The 20910-nt window shown below is 54.4% G+C and overlaps 2 protein-coding genes across 8 annotated transcripts in view; both read right to left on the bottom strand.

The window, feature by feature from the left end:
- The window catches only part of mblac1 (metallo-beta-lactamase domain containing 1), a 420822-nt gene that overhangs the window by 392553 nt on the left and 7359 nt on the right, over window positions 1–20910 (bottom strand). The window lies entirely within an intron of this gene.
- On the bottom strand, window positions 205–20866 carry LOC147091031 (amine oxidase [flavin-containing] B-like). Its single transcript, XM_085977478.1, has 6 exons — window positions 19410–20866; window positions 16324–16468; window positions 11169–11226; window positions 7534–7631; window positions 2616–2727; window positions 205–398 (listed from the first exon to the last, which is right to left on the bottom strand). Exons 1-6 carry the CDS (start codon window positions 19525–19527, stop codon window positions 207–209), a joined length of 723 nt encoding a protein of 240 aa, XP_085833604.1. The 5' UTR covers window positions 19528–20866; the 3' UTR covers window positions 205–206.

The following is a 20910-nucleotide window of genomic DNA, read 5'->3' as shown; positions in this document are numbered from 1 at the left end:
CCCTTCACAACTCTAGGTACAACACTCAATAGATGTGTTGGAATAACAACAGAAAATGCTGGAAAAACTCAGCAGGCCAGGGCAGCATCCGTGGAGAGAGAAATGGAGTCAACGTTTCAGGTTGAAGACCTTTCGTCAGAACTGGAAAAAAAAGCAGGAAAAGGAACAGATTTTAAAGTGTTGATAATGGCACAGGCCCCACTTCTTCAAAGCTTTGACTGGAATAACCAGGCCAGGCTGGCAGCTAGGGCGATCCCACCGAAACGTAGGAGGGTGTCAACGGAGGGCAACGCGCCCATCAGCCAGGAGCTCTCCATCGGGGTGAGCGAGTCCTCAGCCGGTGGTGGTTCAGGCCGGACGATGTCATCCGTGGTAATTTTTCCGAACTCACGCAATACCTGTAAATAAGGAGACATTGTTTTCTTGTTTACTTTCTTCTTAAGAACCTAAGAAATAGGAGCAGGAGTCGGCCACACGGCCCCCTCGAGCCTGCTCCGCCATTCAATAAGATTGTGGCTGATCATCGACCTCAACTGCACTTTCCTGCCCGATCCCCAAATCCCTTGATTCCCTTAATATTCAAAAATCTATCTAATTGAACCTTGAATATACTCAAAGACTCAACAACCACTGTCCTCTGGGGTAGAGAATTCCAAAGATTCACAACCCTCTGAGTGAAGAAATTTCTCCTCATCTCAGTCTTAAATGGCCGACCCCTTATCCTGGGGCTATGACCCCTGGTTCTAGACTCTCCAGCCAGGGGGAAACAGCATCTACCCTGTCAATCCCCCTCAGAGTCTTATACATTTCAATGAGATCACCTCTCTTTCTTCTAAACTCCAGAGGGTGTCAGCCCATTCTACACAATCTTGTTACAGATTCGCACAAGTAATTGGGCCATGGAGCATCTGAGTTATCAAGATAGGCTGAACGAGTTGGGACTCTACGCTTTAGAGAAGCGTAGACTTAAAGGTGATCTGATTGAGGTTTGTAAGATAAGGAAGGGAACAGATTGTGTTGCAGCTGGCAGTTTGTTCCAATTAAATAGGTTAGGGCGGGACCAGGGATCACAAATTGAAGTTGTACAAGGCCAGATCTCGGTTAGATGTCAGGAGGTGGTTCTTGCCCCAGAGAATAGCGGACCTCGGGAACAGGCTGCCGGCTCGTGGGGTGGATGCGGACTCGCTGAATTCCTTCAAGCGAGAGCTGGGCCTGTTTCTGGCCGGGGCGGAGATCAGCTCTTACAGAAGGGCGGGTACTGCAGGGAATTCAGGGCCAGGAGCGATCTCCTGGACTCGTTTCGATCGCCTAGATGGGTCGGAGAGGAATTTCCCAGATCTTTTTTTTACCCCAAATCAGCCTGGGTTCTTTTATCTGGTTTTTCGCCTCTCCCAGGCAATCACAGGGTATCACAATTGTGTGGGACGGGTTGGATGGACCAGAGGGTCGTCACCTGTCCATCATTGTTCGTGCCAGGTTCAATCGCCAGTCTGTGCCCAGTTAGCTGATTACAGCCAAGCAGCAGTGGGGGCCCTACAATTGACCTGAGGACCTCTTGACCTGAGGGGGCAGCAATCACACCCTGTTAAATACGCAATGCCCCCCCCCCCACCCGCCCCGCTGGAAAGTTGGGCGAAGACAGTATTGGGGCTCAGCTGTGAAAATTCGCACAGCTCTCCCTCAGTACTGCCCCAGAATGACAGCCTAGCCTATGTGCTCAAGTCCTAGAGTGGGGACTGCTAGTCACGCACCGGCTCAAACCACCAGGGATTGGACAGTCAGACACCATCTCAAACCACCAGTGATTGGACAGTCAGACACCATCTCAAACCACCAGGGATTGGACAGTCAGACACCATCTCAAACCACCAGGGATTGGACAGTCAGACACCATCTCAAACCAACAGGGATTGGACAGTCAGACACCATCTCAAACCAACAGGGATTGGACAGTCAGACACCATCTCAAACCACCAGGGACTGGACAGTCAGACACCATCTCAACCCACCAGATATTGGACAGTCAGACACCATCTCAAACCACCAGGGATTGGACAGTCAGACACCATCTCAAACCACCAGGGATTGGACAGTCAGACACCATCTCAAACCACCAGGGATTGGGCAGTCAGACACCATCTCAAACCCACCAGGGATTGGACAGTCAGACACCATCTCAAACCACCAGGGATTGGACAGTCAGACACTATCTCAAACCACCAGGGATTGGACAGTGACACACCACCTCAACCCACCAGGGATTGGACAGTGACACACCATCTGAACCCACCAGGGATTGGACAGTGACACACCATTTCAACCCACCAGGGATTGGACAGTGACACACCATCTCAAACCACCAGGGATTGGACAGTGACACACCATCTCAACCCACCAGGGATTGGACAGTGACACACCATCTCAACCCACCAGGGATTGGACAGTGACACACCATCTCAACCCACCAGGGATTGGACAGTGACACACCATCTCAAACCACCAGGGATTGGACAGTCAGACACCATCTCAAACCCACCAGGTATTGGACAGACATAAACTCTGCCAACAGTTCCCCCAAACCCTTTAGGTCCGCAACTCAGAAGAGGTCCACTCACCTCGCGAGCCGCCCTCTCGCCCGACTGCACCGCACCATCCATGTACCCAACCCACTCATCGGCCAATTCCGTCCCCGCAAAGTGGATTCTGCCAACAGGTTGGCGCAGGATTCTGGAGAATGAGCGACAGAGCATTAGTCATCGGTATGGGTCAGACAGCACACAAGGGAGTCAGAGAGTGTTCACTTAACCTGAGCGTGGGCTGCAAGAGGATAAGATCAAGCCTCGCACGTGTACATCCAATGGTGAGAGGCCAAGGGCTCCCCCAGTGGCTCAATGAGTAATTGCACCACATACTGATGAGGATGGTCCCAGTTTGGACGCGTGGTTAGCCATGGTGGTACCATAATTGACCTTGGTATTCCTGGACGAAGGAATGGGAAAAATATGCTGGGAATCGCGCTCTTGATCCAATGGGTATGTGAGGACGCTGGCACCCTGCGTGTCCATGGGGACTTCTCCCAGTTGTCCACTGTAACCTGTCGTGGGTTATCATCTGCCCAGCTTACAGAAGCTTATGTCCTGCCTCGCGGAAAGTCTACCCTTGGGTGAGGATGGCATTAGCATGATTCCCAAAGGGGAAAAAAAAATCAGCAAATGCGTGTAGCGGATCACTCGCATTTCTCCAGCGCCTTTCACCCCGTCAGGACGTCCCAAAGCGCTTTACAGCCAATGAAGTACTTATGAAGAGTACTCACTGTTGTAATGTAGGAAACGCGGCAGCCAATTTGTACACAGCAAGCTCCCACGAACAGCAATGCGATAATGACCGGATCATCTGTTTTTAGTTGTTGATTGAGGGATAAATATTGGCCCCAGGACACTGGGGAGAACTCCCCCTGCTCTTCTTCAAAATAGTGCCATGGGATCTTTTACGTCCACCTGAGAGAGCAGACGGGGCCTCGGTTTAACGTCTCATCCGAAAGACGGCACCTCCGACAGTGCGGCGCTACCTCAGTACTGCCCCTCCGAGAGTGCGGCGCTCCCTCAGTACTGCCCCTCCGACAGTGCGGCGCCCCCTCAGCACTGCCCCTCTGACAGTGCGGCGCTCCATCAGTGCTGCCCCTCTGACAGTGCAGTGCTCTCTCAGTACTGCCCCTCCGACAGTGCGGCACTCCCGCAGTGCTGCCCCTCCGACAGTGTGGCGCTCCCTCAGTACTGTCCCTCCGACAGTGCGGCGCTCCCTCAGTACCCGCCCCTCCGACAGTGCGGCGCTCCCTCAGTACGGCCCCTCAGACACTGCGGTGCTCCCTCAGTACTGCCCCTCTGACAGTGCGGCACTCCCTCAGTACTGCCCCTCCGACAGTGCTGCACTCCCTCAGTACTGCCCCTCCGACAGTGCTGCGCTCCCTCAGTACTGCCCTTCCCACAGTGCGGCACTCCCTCAGTACTGCCCCTCCGACAGTGCGGCGCTCCCTCAGTACTGCCCCTCTGACAGTGCGGCGCTCCCTTAGTACTGCCCCTCCCACAGTGCAGCGCTCCCTCAGTACTGCCCCTCCGACAGTGCTGCGCTCCCTCAGTACTGCCCCTCCGACAGTGCGGCGCCCCCTCAGCACTGCCCCTCTGACAGTGCGGCGCTCCATCAGTGCTGCCCCTCTGACAGTGCAGTGCTCTCTCAGTACTGCCCCTCCGACAGTGCGGCACTCCCGCAGTGCTGCCCCTCCGACAGTGTGGCGCTCCCTCAGTACTGTCCCTCCGACAGTGCGGCGCTCCCTCAGTACCGCCCCTCCGACAGTGCGGCGCTCCCTCAGTACGGCCCCTCCGACACTGCGGTGCTCCCTCAGTACTGCCCCTCTGACAGTGCGGCACTCCCTCAGTACTGCCCCTCCGACAGTGCTGCACTCCCTCAGTACTGCCCCTCCGACAGTGCTGCGCTCCCTCAGTACTGCCCTTCCCACAGTGCGGCACTCCCTCAGTACTGCCCCTCCGACAGTGCGGCGCTCCCTCAGTACTGCCCCTCTGACAGTGCGGCGCTCCCTTAGTACTGCCCCTCCCACAGTGCAGCGCTCCCTCAGTACTGCCCCTCCGACAGTGCTGCGCTCCCTCAGTACTGCCCCTCCCACAGTGTGGCACTCCCTCAGTACTGCCCTCTGACAGTGCGGCGCTCCCTCAGTACTGCCCCTCCCACAGTGCGGCACTCCCTCAGTACTGCCCCTTCCACAGTGCGGCACTCCCTCAGTACTGCCCCTCTGACAGTGCGGCGCTCCCTCAGTACTGCCCCTCCCACAGTGTGGCGCTCCCTCAGTACTGCCTCTCCGACAGTGCTGCGCTCCCTCAGTACTGCCCCTCTGACAGTGCGGCGCTCCCTCAGTACTGCCCCTCCCACAGTGCGGCACTCCCTCAGTACTGCCCCTCTGATAGTGCTGCGCTCCCTCAGTACTGCCCCTCCCACAGTGTGGCACTCCCTCAGTACTGCCCCTCCGACAGTGCAGCGCTCCCTCAGTACTGCCCCACTGACAGTGCGGCGCTCCCTCAGTACTGCTCCTCCCACGGTGCGGCACTCCCTCAGTACTGCCCCTCCGACAGTGCTGCGCTCCCTCAGTACTGCCCCTTTGACAGTGCGGCGCTCCCTCAGTACTGCACTGGGAGTGTCGGCCTAGATTTTGTGTTCAGGTCTCTGGGGTGGGACTTGTAATGAGGCAGCTCAGAGGCACATTGCATTAAACCGGGAACCTTCTGTGCCTCACACTGTTTGCTTTCGTGCCTACAGTTAACCACATTATTCACTTGGAATTGAAGTGTAGAATGGTAGGTCAATGTTGGTGCCAGAGATTTTTCCCACATAGAGCGCATGTCATTTGTGCCGTTCGGGAGAGTGACAAAGCGAAGGCTAGACGTGCCTCCCTCGAAAGCAAGGAACGGCGTGAAGTGTCAACAGGCAATGCCACGGCACTGTCCTGTTAATGTGACCACTGTCGCAGGAACACCAGAGATTGTTCCCTAGTGTGTGGGAACTAATAAAGGTGAAAACCCTTCACTGCTAATGAGTAGTCAATTAAGCTGTTAACATAGAAACATAGAAGATAGGAGCAGGAGTCGGCCATTCGGCCCCTCGAGGCTGCTCCGCCATTCAATGAGATCATGGCTGATCATCCAAATTCAGTACCCTGTCCCTGCCTTCTCCCCATATCCCTTGATCCCTTTAGCCTTAAGAAATATATCTAACTCCTTCTTGAATATATTTAATGAATTGGCCTCCACTGCCTTCTGTGGTAGAGAATTCCACAGGTTCACCACTCTCTGGGTGAAGAAATTCCTCCCCATCTCTGTCCTAAATGGCTTACCCCTTATCCTTAGACTGTGACCCCTGGTTCTGGACTCCCCGACCATCGGGAACATCCTTCCTGCATCTAGTCTGTCTAGTCCTGTTAGAATTTTATAAGTTTCAATCAGATCCCCTCTCATTCTTCTAAGAATTTTGGGAAAGCAATGAGGCACAGTATTAAATCTTTGATGCATTTTTCGTTTAAAAATGAACTCCCTATCGCTGTAACCTGCTCCTCTTCTGCAACCCTCTGAGCAATGTTCCCTGTGAGCTGGGCTTTGTTGTGTGTGGCCTGTTTCTTTAAATGCGCAGTCCCTTTAAATTTCTGCGCTCCAGCGGTATTTACAATGGAAAAGCCGGTGAGTGGCCAGCGCGGGACCTTTGAGATTACTGCAAGGCCGCGCACCTTAGCAGGAACATTGCGCTCCGAGATCTCTGCTCTGCTCCAATTCCGCCCTCTTGAGCATCTCCCGATTTCCACCATTGGCGGCCGTGCCTTCAGCTGCCTGGGTCCGAAGCTCTGGAATTGCCTCCCTGGACCTCTCTACCTCTCTCTCCTCCTTTAAGACGCTCCGTAAAACCTACCTCTTTGACCAAGCTTTTGGTCACCTGTCCTAATATCTCCTTATGTGGATCGGTGTCAAATTTTGTTTGATAATCGCTCCTGAGCAGCGACTTGGGAAGTTTTACTGTGTTAAAGGCGCTATATAAAGGCAAGATGTTGTTGTTGATTTTAGTTGTCCAGTGAAACAAAGGCTGATGGTTAGGAAAAGGACAAGGTACATGAGATGGTACCTGGGCAGGGCCTTCGCCCTGAATCACCAGCAAGAGGGTTCGAGTACAGGAACAAGGATGTCTTGCTGCAGTTGTACAGGGCCTTGGTGAGACCACACCTTGAGTATTGTGTGCAGTTTTGGTCACCTTACCTGGGGAAGGATGTTCTTGCCACGGAGGGAGTGCAGCGAAGATTCACCAGGCTGATACCTGGGATGGCAGGAATGACATATGAGGAGAGATTGTGTCGATTGGGCTTATACTCACTGGAGTTTAGAAGATTGAGAGGGGATCTCATCGAAACCTATAAAATTCTGTCAGGTCTGGACAGACTAGATGCAGGAAGGATGTTTCTGATGGCCGGGGAGTCCAGAACCAGGGGTCACAGTCTAAGGATAAGGGGTAAGCCATTTAGGACAGAGATGAGGAGGAATTTCTTCACCGAGAGTGGTGAACCCGTGGAATTCTCTGCCACAGAGGGCGGTGGAGGCTAGTTCATTAAATATATTCAAGAGTTGGATATATTTCTTGAGGCTAAAGGGATCAAGGGATATGGGGAGAAGGCAGGGACAGGGTGCTGAGTTTGGATGATTAGCCATGATCTCATTGAATGGCGGAGCAGGCTCGAGGGGCCGAATGGCCGACTCCTGCTCCTATCTTCTATGTTTCTATGTTTCTATGAATTCAGTGTATTCTCTGTACGGGACCATCAGGGACTGAGTGCACATTCTCGGCCACCTCAGCATTTGCTTAACTCTCCGTTCAGTGTCTTTATTGCAACTGGTGGTTTAAAAAAAGGATTCGAAGGGGAAAAAAAGTGCATTTTAGGAATAAGACAGCAGGAAGTGCAACTCAGAATCTTGGCTTGGCTGAACTCACTCTCCAAAGGAAGTAAGGACTCCCGGACCAAAACAGCTCGAATAACATCCCCCAGAGTAGGTGTCCTCCATCCAGTTCTTCTCAACGTAGGCTTTAGGCTAAGGAGGCGTAAAGAGAAAGGAAGAGGATTGGATGAGCAAGGCCAAGTTTGTTAGAGCACCATCCATTAGACATGTTCAAACCTCCCACAGCTACTTCCCCCCATCTCCGACCTTTCCTTTCTCCCTCCTCCGCTCCTCCCCCACATCCCCCCTCTCCTTCCCCACCTCACCCTCTCCTTCCCCCATCTCCCCTCTCCTTCCCCATCTCCCCCTCTCCTTCGCCCTCTCCCCCTCTCCTTCCCCCTCCTCCCCCTCTCCTTCCCCATCTCCCCTCTCCTTCCCCCATCTCCCCTCTCCTTCCCCATCTCCCCCTCTCCTTCCCCCTCTCCCCCTCTCCTTCCCCCTCCTCCCCCTCTCCTTCCTCCATCTCCCCTCTCCTTCCCCACCTCACCCTCTCCTTCCCCCATCTCCCCTCTCCTTCCCCCATCTCCCCTCTCCTTCCCCATCTCCCCCTCTCCTTCCCCCTCTCCTTCCCCCTCCTCCCCCTCTCCTTCCTCCATCTCCCCCTCTCCTTCCCCCTCTCCCCCTCTCCTTCCCCCTCCTCCCCCTCTCCTTCCTCCATCTCCCCCTCTCCTTCCCCACCTCCCCCTCTCCTTCCCCCATCTCCCCTCTCCTTCCCCCATCTCCCCTCTCCTTCCCCATCTCCCCCTCTCCTTCCCCATCTCCCCCTCTCCTTCCCCCTTTCCCCCTCTCCTTCCCCCTCCTCCCCCTCTCCTTCCTCCATCTCCCCTCTCCTTCCCCACCTCACCCTCTCCTTCCCCCATCTCCCCTCTCCTTCCTCCATCTCCCCCTCTCCTTCCCCCTCTCCCCCTCTCCTTCCCCCTCCTCCCCCTCTCCTTCCTCCATCTCCCCCTCTCCTTCCCCACCTCCCCCTCTCCTTCCCCCATCTCCCCTCTCCTTCCCCCTCCTCCCCCTCTCCTTCCCCCATCTCCCTCCCCATCTCCCCCTCGCCTTCCTCCATCTCCCCCTCTCCTTCCCCCACCTCCCCCTCTCCTTCCCCCCATCTCCCCCTCACCTTCCCCCTCTCCCTTTCACCTTCCCCCAGCTCCCCTCTCCTTCCCCCCTTTCCCCTTCACCTTCCCCCATCTCCCCTCTCCTTCCCCCCACCTCCCCTCTCCTTCCCCCCCATCTCCCCCTCTCCTTACCCACATCTCCCCCTCTCCTTCCCCCATCTCCCCCTCTCCTTCCCCCATCTCCCCCTCTCCTTCCTCCATCTCCCACTCACCTTCCCCCTCTCCCCTTCACCTTCCCCCATCTCCCCTCTCCTTCCCCCCTCTCCCCTTCACCTTCCCCCATCTCCACTCTCCTTCCCCCCATCTCCCCCTCTCCTTCCCCCATCTCCCCCTCTCCTTCCCCCCATCTCCCCCTCCCCCCATCTCCCCTCTCCTTCCCCCCATCTCCCCCTCTCCTTCCCCCATCTCCCCTCTCCTTCCCCCATCTCCCCCTCTGCTTCCCCCATCTCCCCCTCTGCTTCCCCCATCTCCCCTAGCCTCCCCCCATCTCCCCCTCTCATTCCCCCATCTCCCCCTCTCCTTCCCCCCATCTCCCCCTCTCCTTCCCCCTCCTCCCCCTCTGCTTCCCCCATCTCCCCCTCCCCTTCCCTCATCTCCCCCTCTCCTTCCCCCTCCTCCCCCATCTCCCCCTCTGCTTCCCCCATCTCCCCCTCTGCTTCCCACATCTCCCCCTCTCTTTCCTCCATCTCCCCCCTCCTTCCCCCATCCCCCTCCCCATCTCCCCCTCTCCTTCCCCCACCTCCCCCTCTCCTTCCCCCATCTCCCCCTCACTTTCCCCCCTCTCCCTTTCACCTTCCCCCATCTCCCCTCTCCTTCCCCCCTCTCCCCTTCACCTTCCCCCATCTCCCCTCTCCTTCCCCCCATCTCCCCCTTTCCTTCCCCCCATCTCCCCCTCTCCTTCCCCCTATCTCCCCCTCTCCTTCCCCCATCTCCCCCTCTCCTTCCCCCTCCTCCCCCTCTCCTTCCCCCATCTCCCCCTCTGCTTCCCCCATCTCCCCCTCTCCTTCCCCCATCTCCCCCTCTCCTCCCCCATCTCCCCCTCTCCTTTCCCCTCCTCCCCTCTCCTTCCCCATCTCCCCCTCTCCTTCCCCATCTCCCTCTTTCCTTCCCCCATCTCCCCCTCTCCTTCCCCCATCTCCCCCTTTCATTCCCCCATCTCCCCCTCTCCTTCCGCCATCTCCCCCTCACCTTCCGCCATCTCCCCTCTCCTCCCCCCATCTCCCCCTCTCCTTCCCCCTCCTCCCCCTCTCCTTCCCCCCTCCTCCCCCTCTCCTTCCCTCTCCTCCCCCTCTCCTTCCCCCATCTCCCCCCTCTCCTTCCCCCATCTCCCCCTCTCCTTCCCCCTCCTCCCCCTCTCCTTCCCCATCTCCCCCTCTCCTTCCCCCATCTCCCCCTCTCCTTCCCCCATCTCCCCCTCTCCTCCCCATCTCCCCCTCTCCTTCCCCCATCTCCCCCTCTCCTTCCCCCATCTCCCCCTCTCCTTCCCCCATCTCCCCCTCTCCTTCCCCATCTCCCCCTTTCCTTCCCCCATCTCCCCCTCTCCTTCCCCATCTCCCCCTCTCCTTCCCCCTCCTCCCCCTCTCCTTCCCCCTCCTCCCCCTCTCCTTCCCCCATCTCCCCCTCTCCTTCCCCCATCGCCCCCTCTCTTTCCCCCCTCCCCTCCTCCTTCCCCCATCTCCCCCTCTGTTTCCCCCATCTCCCCCTCTCCTCCCCCCTCCTCCCCCTCTCCTTCCCCCTCCTCCCCCTCTCCTTCCCCCATCTCCCCCTCTCCTTCCCCCATCTCCCCTCTCCTTCCCCCATCTCCCCCTCTCTTTCCCCCCTCCCCTTCTCCTTCCCCCATCTCCCCCTCTGCTTCCCCATCTCCCCCTCTCCTCCCCCTCTCCTTCCCCCTCCTCCCCCTCTCCTTCCCCCATCTCCCCCTCTCCTTCCCCCATCTCCCCCTCTCCTTCCCCATCTCCCCCTCTCCTTCCCCCATCTCCCCCTCTCCTTCCCCCTCCTCCCCCTCTCCTTCCCCATCTCCCCCTCTGCTTCCCCCATCTCCCCCTCTCCTCCCCCATCTCCCCCTCTCCTTTCCCCTCCTCCCCTCTCCTTCCCCATCTCCCCCTCTCCTTCCCCCATCTCCCCCTTTCCTTCCCCCATCTCCCCCTCTCCTTCCCCCATCTCCCCCTCTCCTTCCCCCATCTCCCCCTCACCTTTCGCCATCTCCACCTCTCCTGCCCCCATCTCCCCCTCTCCTCCCCCCATCTCCCCCTCTCCTTCCCCCATCTCCCCCTCTCCTTCCCCCATCTCCCCCTCTCCTTCCCCCATCTCCCCTCTCCTTCCCCCCATCTCCACCTCTCCTTCCCCCCATCTCTGTGCATCAATCATCCCGTTCATCCCGCTGACTCCCAGCTCGGTTCTCCTCCATCTCCCAGCTTTCTGTCCTCGGTGTCCTAGCTCTACTCCAAGCCCTGCCCCTTGCTTCTTGCAATACCTCCCGGGAATTGGGGAGGGGAGGGGAATAAACAGGCCTGCTACTCACATTCAGAAACTCCTTCATCTTAAAGATTTTGGCATAATGTTTGCACACAGATTCCTTCCTGGTAATAAAGAGAATGAAAGTCTTGGACATCTCCAAACAAGAGACGATAATATCAAATTGAAGCTTTCACACAACATGCAAATATGTGAAGGCAAAAGAGAATATGGCAGGGCTGGAAGGCATTTATTTTAATGCAAGGAGTCTTGCAAATAAGGTGGATGAACTGAAGTTGTTGTTGAACACATGGGAGTACGATATTGTTGCTATCACGGAGACATGGTTGAGGGAGGGTCAGGACTGGCAGCTCAATATTCCGGGGTATAGAATCTTCAGGCGAGACAGAGGGGGGTGTAAAAGGGGAGGGGGTGTTGCAATATTAATTAAGGAGTCAATTACTGCTGTAAGGAGGGATGATATATTAGCGGGTTCCTCTAATGAGGCCATATGGGTAGAACTTAAAAACAAAAAGGGGGCAAGCACTTTGCTGGGAGTGTACTATAGGCCCCCAAACAGTCAGGGGGAGATAGAGGAACAGATATGTAGGCAAATCTCAGAAAAGTGCGAAAATAATAGGGTAATAATAGTGGGGGATTTCAACTTCCCCAATATAAATTGGGATAGTCAGAGTGTGAAAGGCTTAGAGGGTGCAGAATTCTTAAAGTGCATCCAGGAGAGCTTTTTGAGCCAACATGTAGAAAGTCCTACAAGAGAGGGGGCGGTACTGGACCTAATTCTGGGGAATGTAGCCGGGCAAGTGGTGGAAGTGTCAATAGGAGAGCATTTTGGCGACAGTGACCACAATTCGGTGAGATTTAAGGTGGTCATGGAAAAAGACAAAGACGGCCCGGAAATAAGGGTTCTAAATTGGGGGAAGGCCGATTTTAATATGATAAGGCAGGATCTGGCCAAATTGGACTGGGAGCAGCTACTTATAGGAAAATCCGCATCAAAACAGTGGGAGACTTTCAGAAGGGAAATAGAGAGAGTACAACGCCAACATGTTCCTGTAAAGGTCAAGGGTGGGACCAACAAGCAAAGGGAACCTTGGATGACAAGGGATATACAAAAATGCATTAGAAATAAAAGGGGGGCTTTTGGCAGTTACAAAAGACTAAAGACGGAAGAAGCCCTAGAGGAGTATAAAAAATGCAGGGGCATACTTAAAAAAGAAATTAGGAGGGCGAGGAGGGGCCATGAAATAACACTGGCGAGCAAAATAAAGGAAAATCCTAAGATGTTTTATAAGTATATTAAGGGCAAGAGGATAACCAGGGAAAGGGTAGGGCCCATTAGGGACCAAAGTGGCAATCTGTGTGTAGAGCCAGATGATGTAGGCGGGGTTTTAAATGAATTTTTTGCATCTGTGTTCACTATGGAGAAAGACGATGCAGACATAGAAATCGGGCAAGGGGGCTGTGACATACTTGAACATATTAGCATCGAGAGGGAGGAGGTGCTAGCGGTTTTAGCAGGCCAAAAAGTGGATAAATCCCCAGACCCGGACGTGATGTATCCCAGGCTGCTGTGGGAGGCAAAGGAGGAGATTGCAGGGGCTCTGACACAAATTTTCAGAACCTCTCTGGCCACAGGGGATGTACCAGAGGACTGGAGAACAGCTAACGTAGTACCATTATTCAAGAAGGGTAGCAGGGATAAACCAGGGAATTACAGGCCAGTGAGCCTAACATCTGTGGTAGGGAAATTATTGGAAAAAATTCTGAGGGACAAAATTAGTCTCCACTTGGAGAGGCAAGGATTAATCGGGGATAGTCAGCATGGCTTTGTCAAGGGTAAATCATGTCTGACAAATCTGATTGAATTTTTCGAGGGGGTGACTAGGGGGGTGGATGAGGGAAATGCTGTGGATGTGGTTTACATGGACCTCAGTAAAGCTTTTGACAAAGTCCCGCATAGGAGACTGGTCAAGCAGGTAAGAGCCCATGGGATCCAGGGTGCCTTGGCGCGTTGGATCCTAAACTGGCTGAGTGGCAGGAGGCAGAGGGTGATGGTCGAAGGTTGCTTTTGTGACTGGAAGCCTGTGTCCAGTGGGGTACCTCAGGGATCGGTGCTGGGTCCCTTGTTGTTTGTGATCTACATAAATGATTTGGATGAGAATGTAAAAGGTATGATCAGTAAGTTCGCAGATGACACGAAAATTGGTGGGGTGGTAAATTGTGAGGAGGAAAGCCTCAGGCTACAGGACGATATAAACGGGTTGGTCAGATGGGCAGAAAAGTGGCAAATGGAATTTAACCCTGAAAAGTGCGAGGTGATGCATTTTGGACGGACAAATAAGGCAAGGGAATACACAATGAGTGGTAGGACCCTAGGAAGTACAGAGGGTCAGAGGGACCTTGGTGTACATGTACATAGATCCCTGAAGGCAGCGGAACAAGTAGATAAGGTGGTTAAAAAGGCATATGGGATACTTGCCTTCATTAACCGAGGCATAGAATATAAGAGCAGGGTGGTTATGATGGAGCTGTACAAAACGCTGGTGAGGCCACAGCTGGAGTACTGTGTGCAGTTCTGGTCGCCTCACTATAGGAAGGATGTGATTGCTTTGGAGAGGGTGCAGAGAAGATTCACCAGGATGTTACCTGGGATGGAGCGCCTCAGCTATGAAGAGAGGCTGGACAGGCTGGGGTTGTTTTCCTTGGAGCAAAGAAGGCTGAGGGGGGACCTGATTGAGGTGTACAAAATGATGAGGGGCATAGATAGGGTAGATAAAGAGGAACTTTTCCCCTTAGTAGGGGGGTCAATAACAAGGGGGCATAGATTCAGGGTAAGGGGCAGGAGATTTAGAGGGGATTTGAGGAGGAACTTTTTCACCCAGAGGGTGGTTGGAATCTGGAACTCACTGCCTGAAAGGGTGGTAGAGGCAGGAACCCTCACAACATTCAAGAAGCATTTGGATGAGCACTTGAAATGCCATTGCATACAAGGCTATGGACCAAATGCTGGAAAATGGGATTAGACTGGACAGGGATGGATGGGCGGCGCAGACACGATGGGCCGAAGGGCCTCTTTCTGTGCTGTAAAACTCTATGACTCTATGACTCTATGCAAGAGCTCCCTCACATTCCTGGTCAGATCGTTATCTGTTAGACATCCCCGACTCACCTCCAACTTCCCTCTCTCTTCTTCACGCCCTTTCTTGTCACGGTGGCCTAGAAATTCAGTCGCGTTTGCGCCTACTTATTGGCTATAAAGTGGTTTGCGCCGCAAGTTTTTTAGCGCCCGAAATTCAGTTGGTCCCTAACATCGGCGTTAGCCGGTAGCGCTGCGCCGGCACCGATGACGTCATCGGTGTGCGCAGCGCCCCGGTTCCAATGGTAATCCGTCCCGATGGCCAAATTCAGTTGCGGCCGCCTCGCCCGTCGCGGCCGCAAACAGCGTTTGCAAAACGGTGCCTTACAGCTCCGAGAGGCCGGCGCATAAAGGTGGAGGGGCGGCCGGCCGCTTTCCCGGCGGCCGCCTGGCCGCACCTCCCTCCCCGGACTCCTGCACCACCCCTCCGCGGCATTGGTGTGTGACTCCCGCGAGCCCGGCACTTCTCCGTGGTGCCGGGCTCATTTGCCGGGGGAATCCAGCGGCGATCTCACGGCTGCAGGCAGCTCCTCCTTAAGAGAAGGAGGAGGCCTGCAGTACCCCAGCCTGCCGCACCGCATCGGGTGCCGCAGCGGCAGCTGGACGCCTGAAACTGACATTCTTCGCCCCAAACGAGGCGGCCAAACCCTGCAATAGTGCCCGCCTCCGTCTTGGGGCAACGCAACTGAATTTCAGGCGGGCGCTACGGGAATCCGGGCGAGCGCAAAATTTCGGGCACTAAAGACCTGGCGCAGCGATACCGAATTTCTAGGCCTGTGCCTCTTAATTTCCCTCCCTTGTTCCTCAGAAGCTCCAACTATCCCGCCGAACCCTCGCTTCCTCCTCCCTCACTGTGTTAAAAACAGGATTCATCGCACCATCTCCAACCCAAACTCATTCTTTTCCCAGGACATCAAAAGACACTGGGGGCCTCCTCCCCTCTCTCAGTCTTCCCTTCATTCTACAAGCTAAACGCTTTCAAAACTTGGCATTGCCACTTCCTGCTCTGTCTGGTCTTCCCTCCGACTCTTTTCAATCTTGGTGGCCTCATGCAGTATGGACCTTGGCCTCTCGCCTCTATTTTGACAAGTATTCTTCAAAGTGGTAATCTCAGAACTAGTTTCTTCCAATTTGGCGATTAACCCGCTGGACGTCTGCCCCCCATTCCGCAATCAACCCCTAGAAGGTGCAAGAGAGAGACAGAACCTGGATATTTTGCTTCATCACATCCTCAGGACGTCCCAAACACCACCCTAACAGGCCCACCTCCCACATGACCATCGGGGATTGGACAGTCCCACCCCTCACATGACCATCAGGGATTGGATAGTCGCACCATCCCAACAGCCCCAGCCCCCACATGACCATCATGGATTGGACAGTCCCACCCCTCACATGACCATCAGCGATTGGACAGTCGCACCATCCCAACAGCCCCAGCCCCCACATGACCATCATGGATTGGACAGTCCCACCATCCCAACAGTTCCACCCCTCACATGACCATCAGGGATTGGACAGTTGCACCATCCCAATAGGTCCCCTCCCCAACATAACCATCAGGGATTGGACAGTCCCACCCCCCAGATGACCATCGGGGATTGGACACTTGCACCATCCCAATAGTCCCCTTCACACCAGGGATTGGACCATCCCAACATTTGTTGGTTTCCGCTCATAAAAAAAAGACTTGCATTTCTATAGCGCCTTTTTTAAGACCACCAGACATCTCAAGGTGCTTTACAGCCAATGAAGTACTTTTTGAAGTGTAGTCACTGTTGTAATGTGGGGAACGCGGCAGCCAATTTGCGCACAGCAAGCTCCCACAAAAGCAATGACCGGATCATCTGTTTTTGTTCTGGTGGCTGAGGGAGCAATATTGGCCCCAGGACACCGGGGCGAACTCCCCTGCTCTTTTTTGAAATAGTGGCCACGGGATCTTTTACGTCCACCTGAGAGAGCAGATGGGGCCTCAGTTTAACATCTCATCCAAAAGACGTTATGACTCTCCATTCCTTTCCAATCATACAGTTGAGTATATTTAGAGATTCTTGGTTGATCTGACCTTTGCTCCGGAGTGTCCAGGCTCATTCTCCGCGCGGTGTCTGCCTGGATGAAGCCCACGATGGCTGGGTGACTCCCATCAGGCTTTGTGTCATCGATACTGAAGTCGACAGGTCCGGTGTCCGACATGGAACACCCACTGAACCCTGGGTGGGATGGAGGGAGAGAGAAGGTCAACCTAACTTGTACAACGAAAGGAGGGGAAGCAGAACCTTCAAAGGCAGGTTGAAAAAAGACTTCCATTTATATAGCGCCTTTCACCACCTCAGGACGTTACAGCCAGCGAAGCACTCGTGAGGGGAAAATGCGGCAGTCAATTGTGCACAGCAAGATCCCACAAACAGCAACATGAAAGTGGAGATGAGGTAGAAGATCAGCCATGATCTTATTGAATGGCGGAGCAGGCTCGAAGGGCCGACTCCTGATGTTCTATATGTGACAATCAGTTTTTCAGTGGTGCTGGTTAAAGGATAAATATTGGCCAGGACACCGGGGAGAATTCCCCTGCTCTTCTTCGAATAGTGGCCGCGGGATCTTTCACATCCACCTGAGAGAGCAGAAAAGGCCTTGGTTTAACGTCCCATCCGGAAGACGGCACCTCCGACAGTGCAACAACTCCCTCAGTACTGCCCCTCCGACAGTGCAGCGCTCCCTCAGTACCGCCCCTCCGACAGTGCGGCGCTCCCTCAGTACCGCCCCTCCGACAGTGCAGCACTCTCTCAGTACTGCCCCTCCGACAGTGCGGCGCTCCCTCAGTACTGCCCCTCCGACAGTGCGTCGCTCCCTCAGTACCGCCCCTCCGACAGTGCAGCACTCCCTCAGTACTGCCCCTCCGACAGTGCAGCGCTCCCTCAGTACCGCCCCTCCGACAGTGCGGCGCTCCCTCAGTACCGCCCCTCCGACAATGCGGCGCTCCCTCAGTACCGCCCCTCCGACAGTGCAGCGCTCCCTCAGAACCGCCCCTCTGACAGTGCGGCGCTCCCTCAGTACCGCCCCTCCGACAATGCGGCGCTCCCTCAGTACCGCCCCTCCGACAGTGCAGCACTCTCTCAGTACTGCCCCTCCGACAGTGCGGCACTCCCTCAGTACTGCACTGGAGTGTCGGCCTGGATTATGTGCTCAAGTCTCTGGAGTGGGACTTGAAGCCACGATCTACTGACTCAGAGGAGAGAGAGAGAGTGCTACACACTGAGCCACAGCTGACCCTATGTTGAAACATTAACTAGCTAAGCCACACACACTAGAGCCCCATGTTGCCTGTGCCGGCTCTTTGAACGAGCTCTCCAATTAGTCCCACTCCCCCCTGCTCCTTCCCCACAGCCCTGAAAATTTCTCTTCAAGTATTTATCCAATTCCCTTTTGATAGTTACTATTGAATCTCCTTCCACCGCCCTTTCAGGCAGCGCATTCCAGATCACGACAACTCGCTGCGTAAAAAAAATCTCCTCATCTCCCCCTCTGGTTCTTTACCCAATGATCTTAAATCTGTGTCCTCTGGTTACCGACCCTCCTGCCACTGGAAACAGTTTCTCCTTATTTACTCCATCAAAACCCTTCATAATTCTGAACACCTCTATTAAATCTCCCCTTAGCCTTCTCTGCTCGAAGGAGAACAATCCCAGCTTCTCTCCAGTCTCTCCATGTAACTGCTGTCCCTCTTCCCCGGGTGCCATTCCGGTAAATCTCCTCCGCACCCTCTCCAAGGCCTGGACATCCTTCCTAAAGTGTGGTGTCCAGAATTGGGCACAATACTCCTGTGAGGGAGGGGCACACCTGGTGAGATCTTGGATGTTCAGCCAGCACCCATGGAACCGTACCCCAGCAAGGAAGCAGAACATTCAGGAGAGGAAGGGAGAAAGTGTGGAGGCGGGGGAAGGGAAGCCGTCTCTTACTCTATGCTGGAGTTGAAAGTTCAATCATGGGGGCTGTTCGGTTATTTGTCAGCCCCGTTGCTCTGGGTGATGCATGAAGATAAGAAATAGGAGCAGGAGTCGGCCATTCGGCCCCTCGAGCCTGCTCCGCCATTCAATAAGATCATGGCTGATCTTCGACCTCATCTCCACTTTCCTGCACTATTCCCATATCCCTCAATTCCCCTAGAGCCCAAAAATCTATCGATCTCAGCCTTGAATATACTCAACGATTCAGCATCCACAGCCCTCTGGGGTAGAGAATTCAAAAGATTCACCACCCTCTGAGTGAAGAAATTTCTCATCTCAGTCCTAAATGGCCGACCCCTTATTCTGAGACTGTGACCCCGGGTTCCAGACTCCCCAGCCAGGGGAAAAACATCCTCCCTGCTTCTGCCTGTGTCCCACCGGGAGCTTCACTTCACAAAATAACCCCATCAAGGCCAACTGGGCAGTGTTAGCCGTGGCTCTCGCCTTCTGGGTCAGAAGGTTGTGGGTTCAGGTCCCGCCACTTGAGCACACAATCCAGGCTGGCACTCCAGTGCAGCACTGAGGGAGGGCTACACTGTCGGAGGTGCCGTCTTTTGCATGAGATGTTAAACCGAGGCCCTGTCTGCCCACCTCGGGTGAAGATTCCACGGCACGGTTTTGAAGAGGAGGATCTCAGTCCCAAATGGCCGACCCCTTATCCTGAGACTACACCCCCCTAGTTCTAGGGGGCAAAATTGGCAGGCGACCCCCTTTGGGGCGCTAACTTCGCCGGGGCGCTACTTATAGTGACCCTAAAAAATTAGCACGCCGCCTACGCCCGAACTTCACTGGTAGCGACCCGAGAGAGAATTTCAAAGATTCACAACCCTCTGTGTGAAGAAATTTCTCCTCATCTCAGTCCTAAATGGCCGACTCCTTATCCTGAGACTGTGACCCCTGGTTCTAGACTCTCCAGCCAGAGGGAAAGCAGCCTCTCGGCAGCTACCCTGTCAAGCCCTCTAAGAATTTTCATTCTCATTCCTCTAAACTCCAAAGAAGTCCCATTCTACTCAATCGCTCCTCATAGGGCAACCCTCTCATCCCGGGAATCAGTCTGGTGAACCTTCGTGGCACCGCCTTCTCAGGCAAGTACATCCTTCCTTGGGTAAGGCGCCCAAAACTGCCCACAATACTCCAGGTGACTTACCTTTCTCTTTCCAGAAAGCCCGTTCGTAAAAGGTGACGGTCTTGATGACCGATCCCATCGGCATTCGCTGGATCAGCTGGCTCTTGGTGGCGGGCAGTGCAGGGTGAAAGTGGATCATCTGCAGAATGGCGTGTGGCACCGCTGAGATGGCAAACCGTCCCTAGGGTGGCAGGGAGAGAGGGGGTGGGGTGGGGGATGACACAGTGACAAACCACAGGGGGGTGTGGGGGAGGAGGGAGGGGGGAGGACACATGGTCAGATTGACCCAACACAACCGCAAAAACTCAGAAACTCGGCCCGCAACAGACTCCCAGCACCTTCTCATTCAACATGAATAGCAGTTCTCTGGTGGGCCCCACCTTGAAGGCCCTTTTAAGAAAGAGTGAAAGAAAAATTTGCATTTATATGTAGGAACGTAGGAGCATGAGGAGGCCATTCAGCCCCTCGAGCCTGTTGCGCCTTTCACTGAGATCATGGCTGATCTGTGACCTAACTCCATCTACCCGCCTTTGGCCCATATCCATTTGGACAGGTTGGGCGATTGGGCAGATGCATGGCAGATGCAGTATAATGCGGATAAATGTGAGATTATCCACTTTGGTGGCAAAAACAGGAAGTCAGATTATTATCTGAACGGCAATAGATTGGGAGAAGGGGAAGTGCAACGAGACCTGGGTGTCCTTGTGCACCAGTCGCTGAAGGTAAGCATGCAAGTGCAGCAGACGGTTAAGAAGGCAAATGGTATGTTGGCCTTCGTAGCGAGAGGGTTCGAGTACAGGAACAAGGATGTCTTGCTGCAGTTGTACAGGGCCTTGGTGAGACCACACCTTGAGTATTGTGTGCAGTTTTGGTCACCTTATCTGAGGAAGGATGTTCTTGCCATGGAGGGAGTGCAGCGAAGATTCACCAGACTGATACCTGGGATGGCAGGAATGACGTATGAAGAGAGATTGGGTCGATTAGGCTTATATTCGCTGGAGTTTAGAAGAATGAGAGGGGATCTCATTGAAACTTATAAAATTCTAACAGGACTAGACAGACTAGATGCAGGAAGGATGTTCCCGATGGTTGGGGAGTCCAGAACGAGGGGTCACAGTCTAAGGATAAGGGGTAAGCTATTTAGGACAGAAATGAGGAGGAATTTCTTCACCCAGAGAGTGTTGAACTTGTGGAATTCTCTACCACACAAGGCAGTTGAGGCCAATTCATTAAATATATTCAAGAAGGAGTTAGATATACTTGTTAAGGCTAAAGGGATCAAGGGATATGGGGAGAAGGCAGGGACAGGGTACTGAATTTGGATGATCAGCCATGATCTCATTGAATGGCGGAGCAGGCTCGAGGGGCCGAATGGCCTACTCCTGCTCCTATCTTCTATGTTTCGATGCCTCACAATGTTGGGATCAGTACCATGATCAAATTATAACGTGAGATCATCAGTAATCAAAACAATAAAATTATTAAACATGGAAGAATCAAAAGACAGAGAACTGAATGATGT

Source organism: Somniosus microcephalus, unplaced genomic scaffold, assembly GCF_052327205.1.
Source record: "Somniosus microcephalus isolate GS21.2 unplaced genomic scaffold, FLI_Smic_1.0 unresolved_chr4, whole genome shotgun sequence".
NCBI lineage: Eukaryota > Metazoa > Chordata > Chondrichthyes > Squaliformes > Somniosidae > Somniosus > Somniosus microcephalus.
This window is presented reverse-complemented; position numbering and strand designations above follow the sequence as displayed.

Coding starts and splice junctions, on each gene's coding strand:
- LOC147091031 (XM_085977478.1), bottom strand. CDS start 19,527: ATGATCCACTTTCACCCTGCACTGCCCGCCACCAAGAGCCAGCTGATC. Junction 7,632..11,168: donor AGATGAAGGAGTTTCTGAAT/GTGAGTAGCAGG, acceptor ACGCCTCCTTAG/CCTAAAGCCTACGTTGAGAA. Junction 399..2,615: donor GCGAGAGGGCGGCTCGCGAG/GTGAGTGGACCT, acceptor CCTTATTTACAG/GTATTGCGTGAGTTCGGAAA.